The sequence below is a fragment of the Asterias rubens genome, chromosome 10 (assembly GCF_902459465.1).
Source record: "Asterias rubens chromosome 10, eAstRub1.3, whole genome shotgun sequence".
Taxonomy (NCBI): domain Eukaryota; kingdom Metazoa; phylum Echinodermata; class Asteroidea; order Forcipulatida; family Asteriidae; genus Asterias; species Asterias rubens.
The window spans coordinates 137,962-160,496 of NC_047071.1; the positions used below are offsets into that span (position 1 = coordinate 137,962).

General features: G+C 37.6%; 1 protein-coding gene across 2 annotated transcripts in view; it reads right to left on the minus strand.

Annotated features, from left to right (window-relative positions):
- LOC117295319 (alpha-2-macroglobulin-like) overlaps positions 1-22,535 on the minus strand; it is a 61,085-nt gene that overhangs the window by 20,618 nt on the left and 17,932 nt on the right. For both annotated transcript variants that reach the window (XM_033777892.1, XM_033777891.1), the window contains exons 9-27: positions 21,427-21,542; positions 19,988-20,161; positions 19,045-19,275; positions 16,765-16,861; positions 15,614-15,807; positions 14,348-14,497; positions 13,178-13,372; positions 12,239-12,296; positions 11,317-11,470; positions 10,086-10,317; positions 8,522-8,663; positions 6,459-6,565; positions 5,428-5,479; positions 4,808-4,900; positions 4,012-4,220; positions 3,042-3,248; positions 1,944-2,018; positions 821-980; positions 82-299 (exon numbers count right to left, since the gene is read on the minus strand). In XM_033777892.1, the coding sequence (XP_033633783.1) occupies positions 82-299; positions 821-980; positions 1,944-2,018; positions 3,042-3,248; positions 4,012-4,220; positions 4,808-4,900; positions 5,428-5,479; positions 6,459-6,565; positions 8,522-8,663; positions 10,086-10,317; positions 11,317-11,470; positions 12,239-12,296; positions 13,178-13,372; positions 14,348-14,497; positions 15,614-15,807; positions 16,765-16,861; positions 19,045-19,275; positions 19,988-20,161; positions 21,427-21,542 (2,864 nt within the window). The remainder of the gene's footprint in view (positions 1-81; positions 300-820; positions 981-1,943; positions 2,019-3,041; positions 3,249-4,011; positions 4,221-4,807; positions 4,901-5,427; positions 5,480-6,458; positions 6,566-8,521; positions 8,664-10,085; positions 10,318-11,316; positions 11,471-12,238; positions 12,297-13,177; positions 13,373-14,347; positions 14,498-15,613; positions 15,808-16,764; positions 16,862-19,044; positions 19,276-19,987; positions 20,162-21,426; positions 21,543-22,535) is intronic.

The following is a 22,535-nucleotide window of genomic DNA, read 5'->3' on the forward strand; positions in this document are numbered from 1 at the left end:
TTGTTCGTTTTAGACTCTGGGCCTAATTCATAAAGCTATTAAGCAGAAATTACTGCTTGTTTAGTATTAGTTTTGACTTACCTGTGTGGATGAGAATCCTCCGTTGCTACTTCGCTGACTGACGAGCCAGCGTGCAATTTGACTGCCTTTTACCCTAGCTTGTTGAATTGGCATGTACTCAATGGATGCAAGGAGTACATAGGCAGTCATCTCAATCTCTTGGGCCTGCTGAGACGCACGGTAGTACGTGGAAAACTCGGCTGAGTCATTCCTGTTGCTTACCCAATGCCTCAGATTACCTGACGTCACACAAAAAATTATTATTATTATTAAACATTTATGAAGCGCCTCTCCAAAGGATCGAAACGCTTAACATTAAATCAAATATTACATCTAAAATCACAAACAAGTGACCTGAATTAATATACTCCACTGCACATTACCAACAAAAAATTAAAATGCAGGGAAGAATGAAAAAACAAATACACAAACAGAGCAAGAGTTAATTGGGTGAAGTAAACAATGGGTTTTTAACTTAGATTTAACTACATTAAGTGAAGAAGACTGTCTAATCAAGGAGGGAGATTGTTCCATAGTTTTGGAGCAGCGCACACAAATGCCCGATCACCTATAGGGAAGCCCTTGATTGTTTTGATGGGTGAGACAATAATGTGTGGTCTAGTGAACTCCTGAGACGGTAGGTTGATCGAGGGAGTGATTTCATGGTTATGAGCTCTTGAATGTACATTGGTGCTCAATCATGCATGGCTTGTTGAATTTTATTCTGTTGAACCGGTTACCAGTGATAACAAAGGATTACCTTCAACTACAGCAAGCTCATCTAAGGTGGACATCAAACTGGGTGTATCTCTGTGACCAGTCAAGGCTGAAGCATAGGCAAGCTGAGCGGTAGCATAGGTATCAACCAAATTATCAGCCGCATTCTCTAGACACTCAGTTGCTGCCTGAATAACCGGTTCCTGTAAATGCAACAAAAATTGAATTTAAAACTTAACATCTGCACCGTGAACCTATTTTCAAAACAAAACATTTGCACATCGTACAGTGCAAATGGCCAAATTGTTTAAAAGAGCATCAAATTCAAGTTCTGGTGCTACATTTAAGTCAACAGAGTGTGGGTTTGAATCCTGGTCGTGACACTTGTGTCCTTGAGCAAGACACTGTAATTGCTTCTCTCCATCCAGGGTATAAACGGGTACCTGCAAAGGTAGAGGTTTAAATTGTGTATGAAAAAGCCATCAAACCCACACAGCAGCTCCGGCCCTATGACCAGGGCACTAATGTAAAGCGCATTGATACGAACCACCATACAGGGATTGTTACAACTTCACTTCATCAACAAATAACATGATATCACCATGACATCATACATTTCTTGGAAAATTACTACGTTACATGTACTTCAAAAGGGAGCCGTTTCTCACAATGTAAGTTTTTATGCTGACAATTATTTTGAGTTATTACCAATAGTGTCCAGTGCCTTTAAAGGAACACGTTGCCATGGATCGGTCAAGTTGGTCTTTGAAAAGCGTATGCAACCGTTTGTTATAAAATGCATATGATTAGAAAGATATTTTTAAAGTAGACTATAATGATACACACAAGTATCACTCGAAATTGTGTGGTTTTCCTTTTACCTCGTCGACAATCACGATCGTCCAATTATGGGAGTCAAAATTTTGACTCCTATTAATGGCCCACCGTGTTAGTTCGCAAAGCAAAAGGAAAACCACGCAATTTCGAGGCAAATGTGTGTGGATCATTGTATTCTACTTTTAAAACATCTTTCTAACCATATGCATTTGATAACAAACGGTTACAAACGCTTTTCAAAGACCAACGTGTTCATTTAAGTGCTTGCTACAAATTGAACTTTATCTCCTTATAAATAAAACACAAAAAACACAAAAACACAATCCTACCTCAGGAGCCACACCCGCTTCCAACATGGATATCACAACGTAGGCTGTCAATGTGATCTCATTGTTGACCCCACCCTGACAACATAAACAACACATATCCATTAGTTCAATGTACTAATACAATGACCTACAAACCATGTAACCTTAAACATCTCATTTTTACCAATGACCTACAAACCATGTAACCTTAAACATCTCATTTTTACCAATGACCTACAAACCATGTAACCTTAAACATCTCATTTTTACCAATGACCTACAAACCATGTAACCTTAAACATCTCATTTTTACCAATGACCTACAAACCATGTAACCTTAAACATCTCATTTTTACCAATGAGCCTGCTGGACTTCCTGTAGGCTCCATTTGTACGCAGCTCAATGGAAGAAAATATTTAAGCTTAAAATTTTACTGAGATTGTGCCATCTTATTTTGTGTCAAACTTTGATATAAAAAAATGAAATAATGTAGGCATTTTGGAAAATTTCCTTTACGACGAGTGTATTATCTTGCCTGTCAGGAAATGACCTGGAATGTACCAGGTTACTCATTAATGACCAGGAATGTCGGAATCACTCATTAATGATGTCCTTTATGTAACTCTCATTTGTTGACAACTTGTACTAATGATGCTCTCACACTGTAGCAAATAAGCTAGCAAATGTGCTTACGAATGAAAATATTTGATAATGGCTTAAACTTTACACCATTCGCCGTGTCTTTGAAAGCGTTGGTTCCCAGCCACCAATTGTTTCTAAAAGAAAAACTTTTATAGACTATAGTTTTCCTGCTTTTTCTTTTTTTCTGGATCCTTCCCTTTCCCCTCTCTTTTTCTATAAATGGATGTGTATTTGTTTGTACTTGTTTATGCCTCTGAAGAAGGTCTGTTTTGGATCCAAAGCTAAAGCCATCTACCCTACTCATATCTATATATTTTTTGGGAAATTCCAATATAATTTTTTTATGCCTCTGAAGAAAGTCCGTTTTGGATCCTAAGTTAAGGCCATCTACCCTACTTTTTGTGGAAATTCCAATATAATTTTGACAAAAAACAATGAATAGTAATAAATCACAAAATTGGCTTGATAAGACTTACAGCCATGGCTTTATGACACAGTTTGCCTACTGCATTGAAGCATCCTCGTACATTCTGCCTCTCTTTCAACCAGTCCAGGGAAACATCTAAATCAGTCTGATCAATGTGGATGAATTTGGCTGCCTGGGCAAATGAGCGTACAACATATGCCGTTAACCATGTACTGCCGGAGTCATCACTCTCACCAAATGCAGAGTAAGATCCATCCTTTGAAAAAGAAAAAAGTTGTACATCATTATGATTATTCTATTATATGATTCATTATGATGAATTGTATTCATCAATTTAAAACTTTAAAAAAATCTTTCTCTGAAAATTGTTTTTTCTCCAAAAGAAAAACCTTACAACTTGTTAAATTTAGTCAATTCATAAGTAAATCTACATCATACTACTAACAGACCGACTGGCCTCTGCCACAAAAATTCACAGGAAACTGTAGAGACTAAAGCTGCCAAGCGGTCTAAGTCACTGGACCCAAGCTTTGGTGTTATCAGCAGCAAAGTGTGAGGTTCGATTCACAGTCATCAGAAACTGTGCCCTTGTGCAAAGCACCATAATTGCTCCATAAAAAGTTGGGGAGGGAGTACATTCTGCTCTACCAGCCGAGCTCCTAGTGGATGATATCTATGCCTACATCCCTACGGACTGTGAAGGGGTAACCCTGTTTCAGCCCCAGGAGTAGGTGGCAGTAGCCCTCTCCTAGTGCATTCTGCTCTACCAGCCTGGGTCTGAGTAAATGACACCCATGCCTACATCCCTACAGACTGTGAAGGGGTAACCCTATTTCAGCCCCAGGAGTAGTGTAGCAACGTGCCCCTAGTGACAGTTGAACTGGGTCTACAGTCCACATCAGTTAAGTGTAGCCCCCACCTTGAAGTGACCATACAGCATTGTGATGGGGTGCGCAGATAAAAAACAACACATTCTTTTAGAAATGATTCCTGCTTTCGGTCCCTAGTAGGGAAATTACCTTGTGCCGATAGTTGAGCTCCTGCATGTAGCCCTTCTTCAAGTTAGTCTCTGCTTTAAATCGCAAATCTTCTGTCAGTGTACCACTCTTGGTAAAGTACTGCATGGCAACAATATTAGGAACAAAGCCCAGCATGTTTTGTTCACCACAGCCTGTTGGTATCTGCAGCAGATTATCCAGATTGCTTATGGTCTGTCCCAGCATGTCACCTGTAAGTACAATGGATGTATGACTGAACACTCAAAGCATGTGGAATGTTCAATTTCATCAATTCAATTACATTACTGGAAATTACATTTAAAGGGACACATTGCCTGGGATCGGGCGAGTTGGTCTATGAAAAGTGTTTGTAATTGTTTGTTATAAAATGCATATGTTAGAAAGGTGTTTTAAAAGTAGAATACAATGATCCACGAAAATATGCCTTAAAAATGCACGTTACTTTCTCCTTTTACTTTCCAAACTAGCATTGTCAGCCATTTCTTTGAGTCAAAAATTTGACTAAAAAAAATAGTGTGCCGTGTTACATGTAATTAATGACCCAAAAGGAAAACCGTGCAATTGTAAGCAATTGTGCATTTGTGTGGATCATTATATTCTACTTTGCGTTCCATAACAAACAGTTTCAAGGCAAGGTGTCCCTTAATGGAAATTCCATCAACAGCTCTCCGTTGCTCACTACCAAGTAAGTTTTTATGCAAACAATTATTTGGAGTAGGCTAATCACCAAAAGTGTCATAATTTAATCTGCTTACCAAACACCTGATTTTAAAGGGAATGTTGTATTTCTATTTACCTGTCAATGTCATCACTCCTCTGACCGAATCTTCAACAGCTTTTGGTGGAACAGACAGTCCAAACTTCTCGATGTATGAAGAACCCTGCAACTCTGTATAAATAAAGATTACGTTCTTTTACTGAGAAATGAAAGAGTGGTGACGAGGTCTTAAGACCAAAAGGGTCATGGATCAGTCAGGGTCATGGATCAGTCAGGGCCAGGATGAGACCGCAATCACCTAGGCCATTTAATAAGACCCAATCAAGATTAATTTACTCCCATTCATAAATACGATTCTTGTTGACAAGTTTATTCATAAATACCTTGGGTTGGATTTTACAAAGAGTTAAGACTGGTCTTATCTCGAGTTAGGATGAGTTACTCTTCCCAACTTAGGGCTAGCCATACGTTTTTAATATCTCCTATCTCATAACTCTTTGTAAAATCGAACCCTGGTCAGTTTAGCCAGCTGATTGGTCAAGAGGAGATCACAAGGTATTTTATAAATAAATATCTTCGAAATATCTTCTAAATAAATATCACTCCAGTGCAAAACAACTGCAAGAACAAAGACACAAACAGGGGCACTGCAGACATAACAAGAATCATAATTTGACATAGTAGTATGATTGGCTTACCGCTTGGACAGAAGTACTTGTTAATACTGTATTCATTGGGAATTCCCTCTGGCTGTGGAAACAATATCAAAATGTACAAATATTTCCATCAAACAATTTGTAAATCAAAAGTGGGAGTAATTTTCATACAGCAATTAAAGGCACTGTACACGTTTGGTAATTGTCAAAGACCCGTGTTCTCACTTGGTGTACCCCATCATAAGCATAAAATAACAAGACTGTGAAAGTATGGGCTCAATCAGTCATCGAAGTTGCGAGAAAATGATGAAAGAAATAACACCCTTGTTCGACTAATTTGTGTGCTTTCAGATAGGAATAAAAAACTTCTAGCTAGAAGTCTAGCTAGAAGTTCTAGTAAGAAATTACCTTGAGTCGTTTCCCACAATGTTTTATACTATCAACAGCTCTCCAATGCTCGTTACCAAGTCAGATTTTAAGTTAATATTTGTTTTGAGTAATTACCAAACGTGTACCTTCCATTAAATGGTAGGAAAAAATCTTTGTTCAATCAAAGAATCTTCCAAAAAAAAAACAGAAACTAGAGCAGCTCTTTTGAAGAAAAGACCAACAAATTAATTCCCATGTAATAAAAACGAAATATGTCAACCACCTCAACAATGAAGATATTTTTAGTTTTGCAATCCCACAAAGTAAAAGATGTCAATTTCTTTAAGTCAATGATTCTTCTTGGAAATCGGATTTGATAAAAAAAGGAATAATTTACCTCTATAATATGCCCCGAGCTAGACCCACTCACACTTTTGTTTTTACACACAGCATAATCCAGTAAATTACAAGCTGAAAATTCGCTATACACTTCATCCATTCTTTAATGCTTCATAAAACCTTTAATTCGGATGGGTCAATTTAAGACATTTAGATGCTTTATAAGGATCTGCAGAAACCCTTTATAAACACTAAAGGCCATGCCATAAAATAACTACTCGAAGTAAAACAAACCTTTAACTAACTAACCAAAGTATAACAAACCCTTAAACTAACTACTCAAAGAAAAAATCACCATACAGTACCTCAACAAGTAGTTTCCTGCGTACTGCATCAGAGATTCCCGTGTCCTTACTCATGGCGACTTCATTACCACACAGCAGCTCATCATCAGTAACTGATACTGCATGCACTGTAAAGGCAATCAGAGTCCAGAAATTGTTGAAGGAACGTTACAGAATTGGTAAGAATAAAAATTGTCACAGATCACAGATTTACATAAAACTTACATGGTCTATGTTGATGATAGTAGAAAACATCCCATGAAATATTTCTGTCTAAAATGTCATATTTGATGAGAAATATAAAACTAATTTCCCATTTGGAATTTTTTGCTCAGTGAGCGTTTTATTGTTATTTATATTTTTAATCGAAGTCATGCAAAAGGTGTAATCGGTTTTTCACTATTTTTCTATTTTTCTTCTGACCCAGATGGGCATTGATCTCAAACGTCTACAGGTTTGTCAGTATATGTATATGGTGGATTCAATTATTATTATTATTATTATTATTATTATTAACTTTTCAACCAAGGCGCTTCTTATTGAGCAAAATCACTTGACATATTCATCACAATAAGAGTGTATAATCTTTCCATGTATTTTTGATATATATCTTTCCTTAATCGTCTTTGGGTAATCCCTAGGCTGCTGTTTGTTTTTGTACTTCCATATTCCTATTTTTAGGTCATTCTTGGTCAGATTGTTTTTTTCTCAGTCTTGTTCTTCATGTATTTTACTGGGTATTTTTTAAAGACACTGGACACTATTGGTAATTGTCAAAGACCGGGCTTCTCACTTAGTGTACATGTATCTTAACATAAGCATATATAATTTTAAAAACCTGTGAAAATTTGAGCTCAATTGGTTTTCGAAGTTGTAAGATAATAATGAAAGAAAAACACCCTAGTCACACGAAGTTGTGTGCTTTCAGATGCTTGATTTTGAGACCTCAAATTCTAAATCCGAGGTCTTGAAATCAAATTCGTGGAAAATTACTTTTTTCAAGCTTCTAACAATGTTTTATACTATCAACAACTCTCCATTACTCATTACCAAGCAAGTTTTTAAGCTAAAAGTTATTTTAAGTAATTACCATCGGTCTACTGCCTTTAAAGGACGTACCCCAACAACGAAAGACCATCAAAACTTACTTGGTAAAGAGCACTGAAGAGCAGTTGTTACTATATAACATTGTTAGAAGAGGCCCCCCTTTGAAGTTATGTTGGTATGGAGTACAACAATTTGAATCTGAGAAATGCAACAGACATGAAGCTTTTCTCGGGAAACACAGGTGGGTTTTCCTTTCATTATTTTCTTGCCACTTTGATGACCAATTAAAGACGGTGGACACTATTGGTAACTGTCAAAGACCAGTCTTCTCACTTGGTGTATCTCAATATATGCATAAAATAACAAACCTGTGAAAATTTGAGCTCAAATGGTCGTTGAAGTTGCGAGATATGAATGAAATAAAAAACACCCTTGTCACACAAAGTTGTGTGCTTTCAGATGCCTGATTTCGAGATCTCAAAATCTATCTGAGGTCTCAAAATCAAATTCGTGGAAAATTACTTCTTTCTCAAAAAACTACGATACTTCAGAGGGAGCCGTTTACCATAATGTTTTATACTATCAGCAGCTCTCATTACTTGTTACCAAGTAAGTTTTTATTACAAAAATTATTTTGAGTAATTACCAATAGTGTCTACTGCCTGTAAAGGACAAACCCCAAAAATGAAAGACTATCACAACTTACTTGGTAAAGAGCACTGAAGAGCAGTTGTTACTATATAACATTGTTAGAAGAGGACCCCCTTTGAAGTTATGTTGTTATGGAGTACACAAATTTGAATCTGAGAAATGCTTCTCAAAAAACATGGGAGGGTTTTTCTTTCATTATTTTCTTTCCACTTTGATGAACAATTTAACCAGAATCTTCACGGGTTAATTATTTTATGTACATGTTGGGATACACCAAGTGAGAATACTGGTCTTTGAAAATTACAAAAAGTATACCCAGGTCTTAACCCCCCTAACTCCTGAAGCCTTTCTCATCAGCCACTCATGGCATATAGTTTATTAGTTACCTTCAATTTCAGCCTCTCCAACAGCTTTTCCCATAACCTCAAACTCAATAGTCTCAGATTTTCCAGCACAGACACACACAGAGTGTGTAAGGGTGTTCCCAGCAACGCCTATCTTTGATGATTCAAGCAATGTAACCCTTACCTGTTATAAACAATATTAGTATTAATAACAATTCATAAATACCCGGGCAGTTTACCCATTCTAATTGGTAGAGAGGGCATCACTTGGGGGTGTTCCAATAGATGATATAAACACAGTAAAAAGTGTTTAAACATAGGCATGACGCAGGAGCTTTGTGTAACGCACTCAATACACCGGTACTCAAGGTAAAACAAAAACTTTTAGCACGCGAAACGGACCACGATTGCGTGACAGAAATTCAAAAAAAAAATCAGTTTGTAATACAGATTTTCCGCTTTTTAACAAGAGAGGGCATTTATAAATGGGAATAAAAAAGAAGTGACTTGGTCTTGAGTGTTCATTTAAAACCTTGCAGGGTCGTGGCCATTTGATAAAGGACCTCGCCCTCATCTTGCTCCTTTACCGCACAACCAGGGCCGTGCGGCTTAGTAGTGTTGATTTTTAGAAGAACAGAGGTGGATTTCACAAAGAGTTAGGACTAGTCTTAACTCGAGTTAGGACCAGTTACACTCGTCCTAACTTGGGACTATCCATGCAATTTGTAAATCTCCAAGGACTAGTCCTAAGTAAGAACTAGTCCTAACTCTTTGTGTAATCGACCCCAGGTTGACAATTCAACGTTTCGATCAGTATGCTCTGATCTTTCAGTAGGGCCTGAAGACTATTAGAGCATACATGTACCAATCGAAACGTTGATTCTCCTGAAGACAATCAGAGCCTATCAAAATGGTGAGCTGTCAACCACCAGTTCTTTTCAGAACCCACTACCCAAAAGAGATTTACGCATGATGCTAACAAAAAACTTCAACTGATTATACTCCCACAATCAAAGTTTCAAATCCTATTCAATTTTAAGGTGTTCGGGTGGTGCCCAAACAGCACAACACATCAACACTCCCAGTCTACTATTGCAGGTGAATTTTTATTGACAGCCCGATATTTAGAGTCAGATTACTGCTAAGCATGGACTCAAAGTTTTGAATGGGTATGGATGTGAAGGTTTTAATTGTGGTAAACCAGAGGGTTTCAAAAGATACTTTTACCATTAGTGACTATTTGTAGCTGTTTTCTTCATTGTTGGAAGGTGAAAGGTGAAGCAGTTAGTTGTTATGTTTTATCTTTTATAAACAAAGTAACATTCTCATTCTTACTGAAAATAAGGCTACAGCTCCAGATGGTAACTTTTGTTGACATGTTCATTTCTATAGAATTGAACATAATTTTCATCCTAAATCTTTTTGAAGCCCCTTACCCAGAGTGGCTTTTAGCCCCCTGGGGGCAACTTTTTTTTAGAAATGAACGTGATTGTCATCCTAAATCTTCTTGAAGCCCCTATCCAAGGGTGGCACAAGTTAGCTCTATTCGGGGTGAACTTGCATACAAAATATATTTCAAAAATATTTAAGAAATAAGTTCCCTTACCACAAGGCACTCCTCAGACAAGTAGTTGAACACAGTAGCTTTAATTGGGACCTCTTCACCACGGATGATAGAATAAGGGAGAGTCAAGGAGACAAAGAATGGCTGGAAGGCGCGTAGGGTGCTGGTTTCTGAAATACCAAAACCAGACTGTGTGGAGGTGCAGAATCCATTGCTCTTCCAGTCTGTGATGGTGTGTGGCACATCAAGGTCAATCTCACCTTCTCCACTTTCACTGGTTTTAGAAATTTAATAATAATAATAATATTGGAGTCTTGTATAACGTACATTTATCTACCAAACAAGGTAACCAAGGCGCTGAGTATAAATAAATACTTTCAGAGAAATAGGTTATTGCAGTGATGAATTCTGAGACCCAAATATTTAGCACCTTATAAGGGTCTACAAGATGCTACGGCGCATACAGCAGCCACACCCAGGAACATCGAGGCAACCCCTTCTCTTTTCTATAAGTGCACGGGGTTCTTTTACATGCGTTACACAACACATGGGACCAATGGCTTTACGTCCCATACGAAGGACGAAGTAATGGTTAAGTGTCTTGCTTAAGTACACAAGTGTCACGACTGGGGATTCGAACCCACACTCTGCTTCTACTCCTGATTTACAACAGGAAAACCAGATCAACTGGTGATGGAAACCTAACATGAGGCATGAATCAACCCAGTGATGCCCTGTGCTTTTGCTGTGGTGTCCATTGCAAGGTTCCAAGACAAAACTTAAATTTCTCCATAGAAGTGCCCCCTACCAGAGGAAAAATGTTGTGCCCCTTCAAGAGCAAAGCTTAAGTTTATATTTAAGCTGTATTTCAAAACACATTTGAGACCATAAAGAAGACATTAAAATTTAGATGTCATTTGGACAGATGGCAAGGTAATTTTAAATGTTGTTAAAAAAAGCCAAAATAATTTGACAACATTGTTATTACTATTTAAACAAATTCATGATTGAAAATGTTCCATTTCCAGAGGCCTGTACCGATTGAAAGAAGCTTCATAGATGACTGTCCCCCACGCAATAGCTGATCAAAAATAACAAATTCATGCCACAATCTTCCTAGTGTGTATCTCAAGAAACCCCCCAAAAAAACTTGTGATCGAAAAATCAAAAATACCTGATTTTTTTTTCCCACAACCAATTCTGTTACTTTTTAAGATATTCCTAGCAAAAACAAAAGATTTTATTTTTGTAGAAACGATTGAACACAACCTACCCTATTCTGACAAGCTTCCATAGCCAGGTTTCCGGGAAGATACTTCTTACTGAAGCCGCCAAATCTTGCTCAGCACCTCCCCCAAAACCTACATCATCTAAACCACCAGCCCCACCAGCTTCAGAGTAATAAGGTAGTGCCACTGGGTGTTGACCTATTACACACCAAAATGCAACATCAAATTGTTCAACAAATGCCGGTTAGATATGTTCTCGTTGTAAAGCTGTTATGAACTGTGAAAGCGAAGCAAACTTTCTTGCATCATAGATGGAAAGTAGGACATCCTGATTGCTTCGTCGAGGAAAATGTTGTTTTTACACAATATGAACGCTTTTGTTTCTAGGGGGGGGGGGGGGGCTACGTTCCCTGCACTCGTACCCCCTCTTCTTTACCATTTGTGTAGGCACCCAAGCTTGCTCACAGAAAAAACACATAAGCTCGAGCACGAAGGTCATTTGTTATTAAGCTGTAGTTTTGTCCATATTCACCCTCCATACCAAAGTTTACCATCATTGGATATAAAAAGATTTAGAATTAAAATAAGTTTGATATTATTAAGCAATCTTGCGTTGGAAAGATCCAAAATCCCAATCAGCCAAGTGTTTGAGTTTACAGATCAGGCCTTTTAAACACAGTTTGTCTGATTGTCCCAAGGGCACAAAAATCGGAAATTAGGCTACAGTTAGTAGAATAGGAAGTATATCAAGCTTGATACAAGCACATAAAAACATGTTTTCATTAGAAGAAACACACCTTTTCCCAAGTAAAAAGCACTAATTGTTAAAACAGGTGATATGGAAAAAAATTCTAAGACAGATCAATTTGGACAAATTAACAAGGTTGTTACAAATATTTACAAAAGCTATTTTCCCTTTAAACAAAACATCAGTTAAACAATTATTGAGAGACAGGTTTTTCTTACCAGTGTTACAAGGCCGAGTTTCCACCTTGAGATTGGTAAGGAAGAGTAATCCCATATCCTGACGGCACAAATGAAAGTAGATAAGGAAAAACAAGTGCTTAAATGGGAGAACACAAAGCTACATAATTTAAGGTTATGAGTTCTTGTGCTATGGTCAAAGGAGCTGAGCAAAACAAGTGCATCTTATGGGTGAGAACAGAAAGAAAGCCTGGTTTCACGCTCAAACACCCTGACAGAAGGAACCGGGTAGGACACACTGGTGGCATAAATACTATGAAAATAACTGGAGAGAATATGGAGCCTGGCTACAGACCTACAGGGGCCAATAAATGAGACCGGTTGCATTTCATGGGCAGAGGGTTATAATGATTGCCCATGCTGGTAGTGCAACTCTCATGGAATCGCTCGTTAAAGAATTGGGGTACTTTTTGTAACAGAAAACACAATGTCCACAGATCTATATTAAACTTACACAATTTGAAGATAATGATAGTAGAAGGCTTCCCCTAAAATATTACTTACTGAGGTGCTGTAGTTTTTGAGAAATGAGTAAAATCACCGTCACAAAAATACCTTTCACATGCTTAAAAAGTTTTTGTGATTTGTTTACTCATTTCTTACAGCACCTTAGTAAGTACTATTTTTAGGGAAGCCTTCTTCTATCATTATCTTCAACCTATGTAAGTTTAGTGTAAATCTGTGGACATTGTGTTTTGTGTCCTACAAAAAGTACCCAGACCCTTAAGGCCCAGTCCCACTGCAGCGATAACGAGAACGATAACGATAACGATGCAAAGATAACCCATTCTATTGGTTGAATGAGCGTGTGCGTATTCTGCGTGGAGCAATTCAACCAATAGAACGCGTTCTCTTTGCATCGTGATCGTTATCGTTCTCGTTATCGCTGCAGTGGGACCGGGCCTTTAACCTACAACTAACCTTAAAAGCCTTTGATGAATCGTCATACACGCTTCCCCCACCAAAGTATGGGACACTGGTCCTCTTACGGCGACGTCTATCGAGACCATCACCACCATACCACCAATAGGGGTACTCATTTGGACAATGATTGCTCTGATTGGGAGTCCAATAGTTGTTGTAACGCTGATCAGTCTCCCGTATTTTATCAAAAACCTGCAATACGGGATTGGGAAGAATAGGTTGTATTAGGGTAATCAAACTTGGAAACGCTTGTCATGTGTTATCAATTTTGTTTGGAATCATATTCCAGACTTTTTCATTGCGGATTTTTACATAACATCATTTTATTTTTCAAATATGAATTGGGGTTGAAAAAAAGCAGGAAAAAAAAAAATTTACCTAGCCAGTTTCCTTTGTGGTCTATTATTTGATGATACTGAAAATAGCAATTGTAACTAAATATAGAAAGGTTTGAGGTAACAACATGTAATGATTATCTCTAAATGAGTTGGGGTGATTCTGAAAAGAACCGTTGATTTCAACTCAGTTTCGATCAGTATGTTCTGGACGTCTTCTGGAGAAAGCTGGACGATCATCTGCAAGCTGCTAAAGTACTGGTGATGCACAGACAATTGTTTTGTTATACCTTGGTATTATTATTACAATTCTTCGTGAGGTTCTGTTCAAATAAGAAAAAATCTTAACGGTTCCCTTGAACAATCAAGGTTATGTACACCGATAAACAACACCCATGTTACCCTCTGCACTATGCATGCAGCCGTGGTACATGCGTTTTTGTATCACATCACAGGATTGGTTCACGATCAATAAAACTTGTGTAACCAAGGTATAACAAACAGGTTTTTTTTAATTCACATCACAGGATTGGTTCACGATCAATGAAACTTGTGTAACCAAGGTATAACAAACAGGTTTTTTTAAATTCACATCACAGGATTGGTTCACGATCAATGAAACTTGTGTAACCAAGGTATTACAAACAGGTTTTTTTTAATTCACATCACAGGATTGGTTCACGATCAATGAAACTTGTGTAACCAAGGTATAACAAACAGTTTTTTTTAAATTCACATCACAGGATTGGTTCACGATCAATGAAACTTGTGTAACCAAGGTATAACAAACAGGTTTTTTTAATTCTTAAGGAAGTGGTATCTTTGTACTCACTTTATCTTTGGTGATGGTCTCAGGGTCTTCTAAGACGTACACACTCTTATCGACAATACCTACTGAGCACAGAGAGCCCTCTGCAGCAGAGAGCTTGAGAGTTGCCTTGCCTCCTGGGGTCTTCTCATCACTTGTAAAGGCAATGGTCACCTGAGGAATCACATTCACAAACAATAATAGTAATAATCAAAATATTGAAGTCTTATGTAGCGCATGTATCTACCAAACAAGGTACTCATGGCGCGGAGTATATACAAACTTTCAGAAAGATAGGTTATTGAAATGATGAATTATGTTACCCAATTATGTAGCACCTTTTGGGGGTTCAGAAGGTGCTACGGCTCATACAGCAGCCACAGCCAGGACACCGGGGCAAACCCCCTCTTTTTTCGATAAGAGCACTGGGTTCTTTTACATGCGTTACACAACACATGGACCCAAGGGCTTTACGTCCCATCAGAAGAACGAAGCAATGGTTAAGTGTCTTGCTTATGGCACAATTGTCAAGTCTAGGGATTCGATTCCATTTTTGGAGGTTTTGAGGAAAAAAATAAAATAAAAAAATAAATATTCCACAGTAACTTTCAAACTATGTTTAATTCTTTATATATGAAGTGTTCTTCTTGTCTGTTGCAAAGGCAACGGTCATCCGAGGAATTGCATTCACAAGCAACATATTAGAGCATGGTTGTGTTTGTTTGAAAAATTTGGGAGTCAAATTTCTTGTCAACATAATCATACACGTCTGACTGTGCAACTATCGACTAAAATGATTACTGCCTGGTAATCTACAGGGAAGTGATTAAACATCCTAAATGGCATACATATACAAGATTCAATCACCACTGACTTTACCCGCAGGTCAGTAAATTCATGACTTGGCAAGTCTGGCAGTCTTTAGTTATCAATTGAATAAAAATACCTCACTATGTAAAAATGTTTATTGAAAAAGAAAATGAAGACCAAACATCGAGTCTGACTTAAGTCTGGTGATTATCTTTCAAATTTGCTTTAAAATTTAGATAAATTATCTCTAAGAAGGTGCTTTCAAATGAAAACAATCTACACATAAAACTCTGTTGAAAGTTTTTTCTCGTTACAATTTTGGCCATGTAAAATTTATTTTGATCTGTTAAAATTTGTTCAGCTAAAAGCCATGCAGTCCTGTGAAAATTAACACCAAAATTGAGGCCTGATTTTTGATCAATAAAGGCTCAAACTGAAATAACTCTAAATCGAGAAATGCCTTGGTCAAGCATACAGTACCTCGTTCTCAAACACGGGTAGGACGTCAAATGTTACACTGTCAGCAACAACCTCTTGGTCTGCACGAATGTAATATACTAGTAGCCTGGTTATAGGTGACATATCTGCTGACACTCTGAATATCTTTTGAATAGACTGCAGCTGCCCAGGGGTGGTGATATTCACAGTCTCTGGGGGGTCAGGACCAAAGATGTCTAAGTTTTAAGGAGGAAAAAGTCAGAAACTGAATGAAAATGAGGCCGGTGTTGGATAATTAAGTTTTACACTCTACAGGAATGCAAAAGCAGTTGTGACTTTACCACGTTGTGTTTAAAGGCCCTGGACACTATTGGTAATTACCCAAAAAGATTGTTGGCATAAAAACTTACTTGGTAACAAGCAATGGATAGCTGTTGATAGTATAAAACATTGTGAGAAACAGCTCCCTCTGAAGTAACATAGTTTTTGAGAAATAAGTTATTTTCCACAAATTTGATTTTGAGACCTTAGACTGAAGTAACGTAGTGTTTGAGAAAGAAGTAATTTTCCGCAAATTTGATTTTGAGACCTCAGATTTCGATTTGGAGATCCCGAAATTAAGCATCTGAAAGCAAACAACTTTGTGTCACAAGGGTGTTTTTTCCTTCCCTTATTATCTCGCAACTTCGCCAACCAATTGAGTTCAAATTATCAGTTTGTTATGCATATGTTGAGATACACCAAGTAAAAGACTGGTCTTTCAGCGATTTTAAAGAAGGGTACACTTTCGGTAATTGTCAAAGACCGGTATTCTCAAATTATGGCTAGGAGCAAATAAAAAAGTGTGACAACAAATTAAGACCACGCCACACCAGTCTTAAGGCAGGATTACGTATACCATGTACTTTTGGTAATTACAAAGACCAGATCCTCACTTGGTGTATCCCAGCATATGCATAACAATAACAAACCTGTGAAAGATGGGGCTCAATTTGTCATTGAAGTTGCAAGAAAATAAAGGGAAAAAACAACACTTTTTTGCACCATATTGTGTGCTTTCGTAGGTGCCATCACGCCTGAAGCCTGGTTTGCAGTCCAAGCTGTAAGTTCAAAAAGGAAACATGAACTAAAAAGCTTTATTTAAATGAGTTTTATGTCAATATTTATAGGTTTTCAAGTTACAGATTCCTTACCATCAATAAAATATGGCTCACTCTCTCTTTTCCGTCGTGCTACATTTTCTTCAACATTACCCACAGGAACCCGCAAAATTTCACCTCGTGACATAAACTACAAGATGAAAAATAGAATACACTCAGATTTCAAACAATGACATTCATTTTATTCAACAGTTTAACAAAAATGCTTCAAAGGCACTGGACACTATTGGTAAATACTCAAAATACTTGTTAGCAAACGGCTCCCTCTGAAGCTATGTAGCTTTCGAGAAGGAAGTAACTTTCCACGAATTTGATTTCAAGACCTCAGATTTATATTTTGAGGTCCCAAAATCAAGCATCTGAAAGCACACAAATTGTTTGTTTTTTCTTCCATTGTTAATAATAATATTGAAGTCTTATTTAGCGCAAATATCAATCAAGCAAGGTACTGGAGGCGCTGAGCATATAATTATTTTGAGTAATTACCAATACTGTTGACTGCTTTTAATGCTATCATACTGGAGCTAAGTATAAACCCTATAATAATATGATTTCAGATGGAAGTAGATTTTTTAACAAGTGCTAAACAATTTAAGAGACCACAGAGAGTAAGAATTTCAGATTTGCAGAGCTGGAACTTAGAATCTACAACTTACAAATGCAAGTACACATAGTTACCAAAAGTATACAAACTAGAACAATGTTGAAGTGAAACCAGTTTCAAAGGTGAAAATTAACAGGGATGAGAGTCATTGCTGGCAAAAAGTCTGAAACTGTGATCCAGAACCTAGAAGCTACATTGAATTGATAGAAATTGTACCTGTTGAAAGAAGCTTTTCGGAACAGTATCCACAGTGCTAGAAAATTAGATCCAAGAGCCTAACTTATTTTATTATGGGGAAGATACAGATTCTCGTTAACAAGTAGACTTTAAAAAGTTTGAGTTCAGATGAAAGGCTGAAAAATCTTCTCCCTGATATAATCATAGAGCAAGGATATAATGAAGTCCCAAGCAGGGTTGTGGCTAGACACATTTTAGTGGTGAGCAATATGTCCAATTTGGTTGGAAGTCTACCGAGGGCAAGGGGATCAACAAAATTATTCATGTTTAATTATGCGGCCAATATTGCTGAAGTGGGGCCATGTTCCCAAACTGTTCGGCTTATGGGCCATGCAATAAGTTGAATGGCCTATTCATTGTGTTCTTTCTCTGTGACATTTTATTTTCTTCATCATTAGCTGTGTCTCAGATCAATGCAAAGTGGACAATATTTGAAATCTGTGCTAGGCAGCATAATGTATTTTTCTCAAGTCCTGGGCAGGCCTGCCCAGCACTGCCCACCATGGCTACAACACTGGTTCCCAGGTATCTTAAAGGTCAGTGAAGTGTTGCATTTTATGTAAGGGACTTCCAGAGTGTGTCAGGCTATAATTGAATTAACCCTACATCCTGCTTTCCAGTGTTATCAGAGTAAATCAAACAGCTGGGGGGTTTGTATGGTGAAAGGCACTGGACACTTTTGGTAGTTACTACAAAATAGTTATTAGCATAACAACTTAAATGATAACAAGCAACAGAGAGCTGTTGACAGTATAAAACCATGACACTCCATGATAAAACATTATGAGAAACGACTCCGTCTAAAGTAACATAGTTTTTGAAAAAGAAGTAATTTCTAACTCAAAATATTAAAAGACTTCTGGCCTGAATCATTTTTAAGGCATCTCAATGCACACAAATTTGTGCAACAAGAGTGTTTTTTCTTGCATTATTCTCTTGCAACTTTAATGAACAATTGAGTCAACATTTTCACAGATTTGTTATTTTGTGCATTTGTTGGGATACACCAAGTGAGAACACTGGTCTTTGACAATTACCAATAGTGTCCAGTGTCTTTAAATCAATCCAGCATCTCCCAAGGACAAAGTATGTTTATGGTATTAACAGCTCCATTGATATGGATATATTATTTGTTCCTCTGACCTTGTGGTAAGGGAAATTGCATTTGTCTTCACAGAACAGAAATTCCCAGGGTTACTGCTGACCGTAACAGCAGACTCTCATGTTATGTGTGCTTTAGGGGTTGTTTTGAGAAAGGACCATTTTAAGCCAGCCAAACTAGAGCACTGGTTCAAATTTCATAGATTTTCAAAATTTCAAGTTTTTGCTTAGGACAAATTTGCAGAAAAGTGTTTTAGTATGCTGGTAAGCCTATTTCTGGTGTGCTTAGCTACTTTTGCGCTTAAGCAGCTCTAAGAAATTAGGCTAATTTGCAAATAAATGTTCCAATAAAAAGATTCGCTAAAACATACCACAAAGTACCAGTCAATAGCTTCATCATCCTCGGTGTCTGCTGTGTAGCGAATTGTGATCTCTTGCTCAGTGCCTGGCCTAAGCTTCTCATCAACAGGTTCAACCTGCACAAAGCTTCCACTCGGGGAGTAGCTAGCCTCAGTAAAGAGTGAGGCAATCGGGTCGTAGATGTACAGATAGTTGTAACCTGTATCAGATGAATTATAGTTCTTGAAGCCATTTGCAACGGCCTGTGTATTAAAACAAATATAGAATAAGTGTTAACCTTAAGCTTGATGGTACGTGTTGAGGTGATGGCTTAGTTAAAAGTAAAGTAAGATCAGAATTTACACAAGGTTCTTGTCTGTTATTCCTTCTGCCATATTCATGTAAAGCCACTCTTGATTTGTACGTAATACAATTCAGAGTTTTGCAAAATGTTTAACAAAGTTTTTTATTTGAATGAGTGTCATTTTATCCTGTTGTGTTTCTTACAACTTATCACTGAGTAGTCAAAGAATCTCTAAACTACTCCCTACATCCCCAACCATCTCCCGAGTACTTTTTACACTGTATCTCTTCGTAGTGAAATACAGCCCTGGGAAGGCCCTGGGAGTTTTGTAACCCCACAGTTACCCAAGCACACTTTCACACTGTCCACGCCTTGGACATGGGGTTCCAGTTGCAAGTTTCAAGAATACCCCTGGGTTTTGACAGCTTACCTCTACTGAAAAGCAGGGTGGCTATTCCCCCAGGGTATGCCCATTTGTAAAGTGTGCAAAGAGTGAAGTATAGTGTGAAAAGTTAAATGCCTTGTTCAACATATGTAAAAGGTTACATCCTTCGTATATTAATGTACTTTAATATCGCTGGTCATCACTTCAAAGGACACCCTGACCCTTGACCTCAACCAATTTACATTATCTTTGCTTTGAAAGAGATTCAGAGACAGGTTCAACATACAAAGATGTCCAGAGAGGTAATGTTGATGTCCAAATCTCCAAGAGCCACATCGATCAAGCCATCTTCAGGCGATGTGTAAATCTGGTTGAAGATCTCTTTAGTATAACCTGTCCTGGCTGTAACTGTTACTTCTTGACCTGATGCTGGTGTGCCATCCGGATACTTCACTGACAGCTGTGATGGGTCAAGAACACACCAGATTATAATGACTGACACTTTTTCATACTATATAGAAGTTAACCGACAGCTGGTTTGGGACAGCAACGAGCCAGATTGTAAAAAAACTTACACTATTTCATACTGGGAGCAAGCCTACTTCATACAAGCACATTTAACCTAAATGAAGACTACCGTATGTGCATCATAACGGTTGGCAAATTAGATTATACCATCATTAGGTGAGGGGTCTGGGAGTTAACAATAAACTTTACTTTACCCCTCCGCCCATCCCACTTCCCAAACTGCTATACAAAGGTGAGCGACGTAATAAGTAAAACCGGGAGGGGAGGGGGGATCCTCCTCATTATGTACTCAAAAGGTTTTAAAGTAAAATATTATTAGTACCTTTTGTCACAGCTCTTTCAAAATGTTGAGCAAACTTATTTGGATTTGGGATTGAACAGAGAAAAATTGACCACAGCAGGAATATGAATGGCTTCTGAATTGCACTCCCTAACAAAGATAGTGACAAAATAGGAAGACCCCCAACATAGGGCTAGATATCTCAGTTGGTAGAGTGCCGGCACATCTGGAGGTGGTTAGGTTCAAAGCCTGCTACAGTTAATTTTTCTAGTCAGATTGCCTAGTCAGTTTCCCTTGTGGATTATTATTTGAAAACCTACTTTGTTTAAGGATAAGAAATTTGTTAAAGTGTTGGATTTTTTCGTCCCGTGATTAAGTCTCAATGAAAGTCTTCAAAGACTCTTAAAGGGAAGGTACACGATTGGTAATTGTCAAAGACCAGTCTTCTCACTTGGTGTATCCCATCATATGCATAAAATAATAAGCCTGTGACAATTTGGGCTCAATCGGTCATCGAAGTTGCGAGAAAATTATGAAAGAAAAAACACCCTTGTGGGACGAATATGTGTGCTTTCAGATAGGAATAAAAGACTTCTAGCTAGTCTTTTATTATTTTAGTGAGGAATTACCTCTTTCTCAAAGACTACATTACTTCAGAGGGATTCATTTCCCACAATGTTTTATACTATCAACAGCTCTGCTATGCTCGTTACCAAGTCAGTTTTTAAGTTAATATTTGTTTTGAGTAATTGCCAAACGTGTACCTTCCCTTTAAGTACTTTGAAAATTTCATCAAAAATTCACGATGTAATATTTTGTTCTTCCTGCGATTAATTCTTACCAAAAAAAGCATAAAGATTGAAGGGGTTTAAGAGAAATAAATATTTGTCAACCATGGACTGACATTTAGTACTTACAGCAACATTGAATGGCATCCCAGGTTTAAAGGTTGATGGTCCATCAAAAGCCAGAACCAATGGATCTGTGGTGATCAAACCTTTCTTGCTCAGAATGGTCTCGGAGAGAGTCACCCCTGAATAATTAAAGAAAATGCTCTTTAAAGACAGTGGACACTATTGGTAATTGTCAAAGACTAGTCTTCAAAGTTGGTGTATCTCAATATATTAATAAAATAATAAACCTGTGAAAATTTGAGTTCAATCGGTTGTCAAAGTTGCGAGACAATAATGAAAGAAAAAAACACCCTTGTCACACGAAGTTGTGTGCTTTCAGATGCTTGATTTCAAGACCTCAAAATCTAATTCTGAGGTCTCAAAATCAAATTCATTAAAAATTACTTCTTTCTCGAAAACTACATGACCTCAGATGGAGCCACTTCTCACAATGTTTTATACTATCAACCTCTCCCCATAACTCGTAATCAAGTGAGCTTTTATGATAATAATTATTTTAAGTAATTACCAATAGTGTCCACTGCCTTTAACAATATTTTACCTCTCATGTTACAATAAAGGGAATAACAACGAAGTGAACAATAAGGTCTTAAATGGCCGTTTTAAACTGGCAGGGTGCTGCCACGACCAGGAAAATTGGAACCTCTCTAATGTTCCCTTAACAGTAGCATTCCGCTAAAAACATTAGAAGTATTTTTAAGTCAAGAACAGTTTAGCCTCACCTTGCCTTGACTCTGGGTTGATTTTTTGTCCAAGTTGACACTAAATAACTCCTCATGCAAATTTTGAACTTGCACGCCTAAATTTCATTACTATCACATGCAAGTTTCAAACTTTCATGGATACGACAAACAAACTTAAATTGCCAAATACACGACAGGCGGACTTCAACTGGGTTGTAAAATATGCGCGTTCTGCACAATAATCTGATAGTGCCCTCTGTTGACTCATTCTTTGAGCCATGTTAAAACACTCCTCATGTGTCTATATCACGCATTTATGGCCATGTGATGTCCTCTCGACCAAACAAAAACATAAACTCTCCAAGGTTTTTTATGGATATTGTTTTTACTTCTAAATATCGGTGCACTATAAATATGGCACCACATGTT